At 34.6% G+C, this 7,372-nt stretch overlaps 2 protein-coding genes across 2 annotated transcripts; both read left to right on the top strand.

Annotated features, from left to right (window-relative positions):
• On the top strand, positions 2,088-3,712 carry LOC104699045 (autophagy-related protein 8d-like). Its single transcript, XM_010414402.2, has 5 exons — positions 2,088-2,212; positions 2,889-2,944; positions 3,023-3,075; positions 3,188-3,306; positions 3,416-3,712. The coding sequence occupies exons 1-5, from the start codon at positions 2,176-2,178 to the stop codon at positions 3,511-3,513; spliced, it is 363 nt and encodes a 120-aa protein (XP_010412704.1). The 5' UTR covers positions 2,088-2,175; the 3' UTR covers positions 3,514-3,712.
• On the top strand, positions 4,154-4,948 carry LOC104699036 (protein PROTON GRADIENT REGULATION 5, chloroplastic). The gene is made up of 2 exons (XM_010414392.2): positions 4,154-4,581; positions 4,706-4,948. The coding sequence occupies exons 1-2, from the start codon at positions 4,285-4,287 to the stop codon at positions 4,808-4,810; spliced, it is 402 nt and encodes a 133-aa protein (XP_010412694.1). The 5' UTR covers positions 4,154-4,284; the 3' UTR covers positions 4,811-4,948.

Below are 7,372 nucleotides of genomic sequence, written 5' to 3'. Positions count from 1 at the left end.
TTATGACATATAGAAGAATAATATCTAGGATATTTTTGGATTTCCAAAATTTTTGTGGATGTTAACTGATTTTTTTACTGATTATTTTTATTGTTAAATTTAAAAAACTAACCAATATACATATTATCTCATACGATGCTCATATTATTTTTTATTAAAATTTTAACTCTAATCCATGAAGAAGTGAATTATGGGTTTACGATGGAATAGACAGTAATGTGATTACTAAACTGAATGTCTAACGATGAAATTTATTTAAGTTCATTTTTTTTTTCAAATATTAATATGTATCATCTTTAAAAAAATCATTTAAAAATAGGGTGATTTTCAAAAATATCACTTTTCATAAATTGTTATATTAATAGAAATTGTACGTAGAAATTGGAGAAAATATTATAAAATACAGCAAAAGAAAGCTTTAAAATTCTTATATAATGGAACTGAGAGAGTATTAAAATGAAATATGAGAGGTTTATATTCAATATTAAAATTTTACAAGATAAATTCTACAACATGTATATTACTACTTAATTATTCTAAATAATTTTAATTTTTACCCGTGTAATAACGTGGGCCTTATCTAGTATATATATATCTTAGTAACATATTGTAGCCATTTAAGTCAAATATTTTAATGACTTATTGTAATATTAAAAATTATTTAATACTATTAATATTAATATTATTAGAGTTTACTAATTCTTATCATCTAAAATTATGTAATTTACCTAATACTTGTAAGTTTTTTGAGAAACTTATATTATTTTGTTAAATTTATAATGTTTCAAAAAATTAAAAAATTTAAGATAATTTATTTTCGGAATTTCAAATGCTTCATTTTCAAGTATTTTATATCTTTTTTTAATTTTTTTAAGAATATAGGAATTTTTTATTTTATATTTTGAATATCTTAAAAATATATAAGTTACTTTACTAATATACATAAATTTTGTATTTAGTTGCTTAAGAAAATAAGTTTATGTAATATAACAGAATAAAAATTTATCTATAAAGTTTTTTTGGACTATCAAAAAGTTTATTTATTATAACTGGTATATATATTTATGAAACTTTTTCTATTTTGAGTTACCATACTAATAAGAAAGTTAGTCCGATCCTAATACATAGAGAAAGGGTAACGCATGGATAGGATCGGGCGGCCCATATCCATATGGGTAGAGAGATAAAGCTGATAACTTTTATAACAACGAAGTTATGACCTAGTGGTTCTAGCTTAGTGGAAGAGTCACTATGTGGGCGGCCACGAATTTATGGTCTAGTGGCCAGACCAACATGGCGACTCTTCCACTAAGCTAGAACCACTAGGCCACAACTTCGTGGTTATAAAAGTTAGTTGTAATAATTTTATTTTCATATGAGAAATTACTATTTTTCTACCAAGGCAGGTAGCAACGACTAAGCTTGATTATGAGCCATTATTGGATAAGATCTTAAATAGATTAGTGAGTTGGACTAGTCGGCATTTAACTTATGCAAGTCGGTTCAGCTCGTTAAATATCAGTCATTGCAAACATTACTGATTTTTGATGCAAGTCGGTTCAGCTCGTTAAATATCAGTCATTACCACTGAAGAAGTGTTCTAAGGAAAAAGAAAATATGTGCTCAGCCTTCCTTTGGAGTGGTTCTTCAAATATATATGATAAGGCTAAGGTAGCTGAGGAGGATGTATGTGTACCCAAGGAAGAGGGTGGCTAGGAATTCAGTGACTTGATGAGGTTTTTTGGGGTTTTGGTCGAAATTTGATATGCAAAATACTTTTTTGACTATGGATTTTTGTGAATGGCTTGGGTTCGTCAGTATGTGATACGAAAAAGAAATGCTAAGGAGTCTATTTTGAACTTTTAGTTATGGCAGAAAATTCTGAAGTTGAGACCATTAGTAGCTGAATTTATACTTTGTGAGATCGGTAATGGTCGTAACACATTTTTCTATTATGAAAATAATAAAGAAATTCACCATTTTAAATATTCAGTATGGATCTCAAAAGAACAAAAATTAATAGACCCAACATTATTAATTTATAGAGGTTTTACTGTATATATATATATAAATACCTAAATATCTCATTCGATATCCCAATTCGACGTTAACAACAAACCCTTGCTTCTCTTGTCTTCTCTCTTCGTCGCTGCGACTGCGAAACTCGTGAAAATCATGGCGATTAGCTCCTTCAAGCATGAACATCCTCTCGGTTCGTTTGATTTTTCCCCCTTTCTACTCATCTCTTTTATCTATCGATTTAACCTTAATCGATCAATCTTTGTGTATCTCTCTCTCTCATCGTATAGGGTTTTTTTAGCGAGTAGGTTTTTAAAAATTCCCAAATTCTGGTTTCTTAGTTTCAGGTTTTCTTCGATTACAATTGCTTTGATTCTGCATGAATTGTTCCTTGAATCTGATTTTCTTTTGATTGCGTTCTAAATTTTTGTTGACGATGATATGATTCACTTGTCTCTCTTGATTTCGTTGCCGAGTCTGTGTAGTAGTTCCTGGATTAGTGTTACAGCAATCGTGATTGAAACATGTTCTATGATGCAAATACTTACATTATATTCTCTGTTTCAAGTGGATAAGAATGTTTGATGTCGAAGATGAAATAAGGTTGACGTATATCTCTCTTGATTTTGTCTGTTGTTCACGGGCTTAGAAACGCTATATCAGTCCCTGAACATAGTCTCGATTGAACATTGTTCTGTTTTTGTTGAGGATGCAAATACATTAGAATCTCTGTTCAGGTGGAGATGATTATTGATGTTGAAGTCTCTCTGCTGGTTTCGTTTTTGTTTTTGCTGAGGATAGATGCAAATAGATTAATCTGTTGGAAATATTAATCGGTTCGTGTGTTTTTCTGGTCTTGAATGTTACAGAAAAGAGACAGGCTGAAGCAGCTCGTATCAGGGAGAAGTATCCAGATAGAATACCTGTATGAATGATAATTCTCTATCTTCTTTCAAGAAAGTGCATAGCAACCTTTGCCTTATTCTGTCTTTAATTTGTGCAGGTCATTTGTGAAAAAGCCGAGAAGAGTGATGTCCCTGACATCGATAAGAAAAAGTAAGTCTTGGCTTTGCTTGAGAGATTCTGTATCTTCATGGTTTATTTGCTTAGGGTTCTTTATGCCTTGTTGAGATAATGAATTTGGCTGACTTATTGGGCAAAACTTCAGGTACTTGGTTCCAGCTGATCTGACTGTTGGCCAGTTTGTTTATGTTGTACGGAAGCGGATCAAGCTCAGTCCTGAGAAAGCCATATTCATTTTTGTGAAGAACATTCTACCACCAACTGGTTAGATATAAGCACGCCTTCCCTAATCATCTACTTTTCCAGTTCAAGGAATCATATCTTTTATGTCATTGTGGAACTAATAGTAGTAGCGTTATCCTTCTTATTGCAGCGGCTATAATGTCTGCGATTTATGAAGAGCACAAAGATGAAGACGGGTTTCTGTACATGAGTTACAGTGGCGAGAACACGTTTGGGATCTTCTTCTAATGCGCTTGGAATGTGTGGGATGATGCATCAAGGATTATCAATGTACAGTCTGTCAATTTCTTTGCATGTCTCTTGGTTTTATGACATTGGACTAAGCTTTTGAAACTTGCATATAATTTGCATGCTATGTTATGAACATGACAAAGCTCTTCCCATTCATGGTGTTTCTTTCTTTCCCTTAATGCTACACTTTATTTCATTCCTAGTCGCTATATAGATGAACATTGATTAAGATTTGTTATTGAAAATTATAACATGAATTAGTGTCCTCGTCGAATCGATTCATGTGCTAATATTGGCCTGCTTTTTTCACTAGTATGTTGAATCCTTGTGATTCCACTCTTCTCAAACTTTACCTTGGCAGTGTCCAATTGCTTTGTATACAGATGTGTATACCCATTATTTATCAAATCTACCAAATTCTTGTAATCTCCTTTTAAAGATTCTTCGTATATCAATTCAGAAAAAGCAGTAATAAGTTAATATAACTAACAAAGTAAAAAAGAAAATAATAAATGATCGGACGGTGGAGAAAGGTTGATGTAGGAAATAAAACTTAAAAATCCTAAACGCAATAATAATAAAACGCGTAAGACCAGAATCATATTTGTGGCTATGGTTTCTCCATCCAAACCAAAACAACACCCAAAACCTCGTCCACACCAAAATAATGTGAAACTCAAAAACCAAAACCACACAAATCAGTTTTCTCTTTCTCTTTCTCTCTACCATTAGAATCGATCGGAGAGTCAAAGAGAAGCTAATTCGATTATGGCTGCTGCTTCACTTCCTGCAACAGGATGTAATCAAGGTTTGCTAGGAACTTCCTTCTACGGAGGTTGGGGAAGTTCCATCTCCGGCGAAGATTACCAAAACTTGCTCTCCAAGACGGTTGCGCCGCCGCAACAGGTCCGAGTCTCACGGAAGGCCATCAGAGCAGTTCCTATGATGAAGAATGTAAACGAAGGCAAAGGCTTATTTGCACCAGTAGTTGTTGTCACACGCAACATAGTTGGCAAGAAGAGGTTCAATCAGCTTAGAGGAAAAGCCATTGCTTTACACTCTCAGGTTTGTTTGTGTCCTCAGTTAGACCATGTTCACTGTTCTGTCTGAAAAGTAGATCTAAAAAAAAAAAACTAGTCAAGAAAGCAGAAACCATGATTTTTGTGGAATTTGGGTTTTATTCTTTCAGGTGATCACAGAGTTCTGCAAATCGATTGGTGCAGATGCTAAACAGAGACAAGGGCTAATCAGGCTTGCTAAGAAGAACGGAGAGAGGCTTGGCTTCCTCGCTTAGGTCTTAAAAAGAACAAATCTTTCTCGTGTTCTCTCCTCTGTATACATTTCACTCTCCTCTTTTTCTTCTTGTCTAGATGTATTTTGTTCAAACCTATAATCTTCATTTTTATTACATTCCCTTTGACTGCCATTCTCATCTGATAGTTGTGTTTGCGATACTTAGATACCACTCTTAAAATCAAATGAATCTTATATATATAGCAAACAAATGAGAATGTTCAACAAGGTCTTAGTTGAATTAGTATTCTCACTAACGTTCAATAAGGTCTTAGTTGAAATAGTATTGTCACTAACACAGATACAGAACATGTAATATTGTCACTCTTTCAACATATTAAAAAGCCTGAAACCTGTCTCAAGCCTAATCACTACTCTAAAACAAGAAAACGAGATTGAAAAAGACAGCACGCTTCGCTCTCTATTGAGGTATCTCTCGTTTCTCGACAAAGAAAGGGAATTTTTAAAATCAGGACAGGTATTAAGATCAAAGTATGAACAGCATACTATGCACATAAAGCTTGTCAGCTTCACCCCGACACATTTTCTTAACTTAAAACTTTGTTCTTCTAGCTAAGTATTTGTTCCCAAAGGTTTGAGTTTGAACCATCAAAGGGAAATCTTTCATACTGAAATTGATACAAAGCGGAATTTCCTCCACATCTGAAAGCCGAAAACTCAATTCATACACATCAAATAATATTTGTTTGCACCTAAGGACACACACATATTTTAGGAACACAAATTTTGATTTGAGTTAATTAACAAAAATACCACAGACCTATGAGTCAAGGAAAATCCAAAAGCCAAGAGCAAATAATGCCTGCTTGGAACGTGAATCTATCACCTAGAGGTGACTTTCATAGACCGGTCGGAGGAGTGCAGACCATGGAGACGGTTGCACGGGAGTCCTTGGCTGATGGTTGTTCGAGATTCGAGGACAAATCTATGTTGATGGGGGAGAATTGTAACATCCGCGAACCGGAATTCCGGTTTGGGATGTGCATCGATTGATGCAGGTGTTGCATCGGTCGATGCAAGGCCGGTTTGGTCGCGAAGCGAGTAAGTTAAACGCTGCCTTTTGGGTTAGGAAAACCCTTAGGCCGGTTTGGTGAGTTTTTGGGAGATTTGTAGCTGTTCTTGGTGAGATTTGTAGTTGAGATCGTTGTAGGAGCTTAATAGGGGTGTAGATCTGTAGTTTTAGAGTCAGAACCATCTTTGGCACAGGTGAGTGCAGGATCATGGCTTATCTAAGCTTGAGATTTCTATGATTTTCGCGTTTATTTGTTATGTGGTTGTTTCCTTGGCTTGTTAGACTGTTTATGAGACACTTGGGTCTTTGTGAGGCTTCTCTGTTGCTTTGGATCGTGTTTTGATGGTTTAGGAACGAAGATCCAGCAAGAATTTTTGGGGAAGATCGATGCTCGGCATGTGCGTCGATCGATGCATTTTGTGCATCGGTCGATGCAATGTGAGGACGACACGATTTGACCTAGGCGCATCGGTCGATGCTATGTGGACGTGTCGATCGATGCAATTAGGGATTTCGTGAAATGTCGAGCATGCATCAGTCGATGCGGTGTTCGTGTAAGTCGTTGCAGGTGAGTCTTCCATTGGTCGATGCAGGCTTGCATCGGTCGATGCAACCCATGTTGGTGTCGGTCGATGCATTGGTTGGCGTCGGTCGATGCAATGTCCTTGTTTGTTTGTTGATTGTTGTTTGATGGTTAGAGTTATCTCAATTGCTTGTGTGTATAGCCTGGTAGATGCGAGGATTGCCTCACTGAGTGTTTATGAAATATTCACGCATCTCATATGTGTTGTAATGCAGGTAAAGGCAAAGTGTGATCGTACAATCAAGTTGATGAAGAGGAGGATGTTCTAGTGGCTCGTTGATGTATTGTCTGGTTTCTGGTAGGTTGCTAGAGTTGAGTCAGTAAAACATTGCTAGTCATAAAATAAATATTTAAATAAGTTGATACTTCCTAAAAACAAAAAATATGGGACGAATATTCTGCTGATGCACTAATAAAAATATTCTGCTGATGGGCTTTGAACCTGAAATGCAAGGCCATGTTTTTGACACATAATTTTGGAATTTAACGAATGTGCTGCAACGGATTTTTTGTTGTAATATGAATTCATTAAATATACTAGGTTTTGAACACACGCTACGCGTGAGTTTATTTGATATATTTTGATAAAAATTATATATGATTGATTACGATAATAAAATATTATCTCATAAAAAAATTAAAATTAGAACTAAGGAAAAAAATTAAATTTCAGATACACAATTTTTTAAAATATAAAAATCAGTTGTGTTATAAAATCAAATCTGATAAAAAAATCATAAATTTAACTTGACGTCGAGGCGAGGCAAATCAAACTGATGCCCTCACATATCCTAAACCATTTTCTTTGACCACGAGAAAAACGAAACAATTTTATAATCATGAATTTAACTCGTTTTCATATTTAATTGATCGCTACCACCTATGTTTTCGTGTTTTTTATTCAATGTTTTCTTATTCTTCATATTCTTTCTTGTCATTTTCATTGT

Source organism: Camelina sativa, chromosome 1, assembly GCF_000633955.1.
Source record: "Camelina sativa cultivar DH55 chromosome 1, Cs, whole genome shotgun sequence".
NCBI lineage: Eukaryota > Viridiplantae > Streptophyta > Magnoliopsida > Brassicales > Brassicaceae > Camelina > Camelina sativa.
This window is presented reverse-complemented; position numbering and strand designations above follow the sequence as displayed.

What these genes read in the sequence shown, in the direction of transcription:
- LOC104699045 (XM_010414402.2), top strand. Translation starts at nt 2,176, where the DNA reads ATGGCGATTAGCTCCTTCAAGCATGAACATCCTCTCG. An exon ending in CAAGCATGAACATCCTCTCG is followed by an intron (nt 2,213 to 2,888) that starts GTTCGTTTGATT and finishes TGAATGTTACAG; the next exon opens with AAAAGAGACAGGCTGAAGCA. An exon ending in AGTATCCAGATAGAATACCT is followed by an intron (nt 2,945 to 3,022) that starts GTATGAATGATA and finishes TAATTTGTGCAG; the next exon opens with GTCATTTGTGAAAAAGCCGA.
- LOC104699036 (XM_010414392.2), top strand. Translation starts at nt 4,285, where the DNA reads ATGGCTGCTGCTTCACTTCCTGCAACAGGATGTAATCAAGGTTTGCTA. An exon ending in CCATTGCTTTACACTCTCAG is followed by an intron (nt 4,582 to 4,705) that starts GTTTGTTTGTGT and finishes TTATTCTTTCAG; the next exon opens with GTGATCACAGAGTTCTGCAA.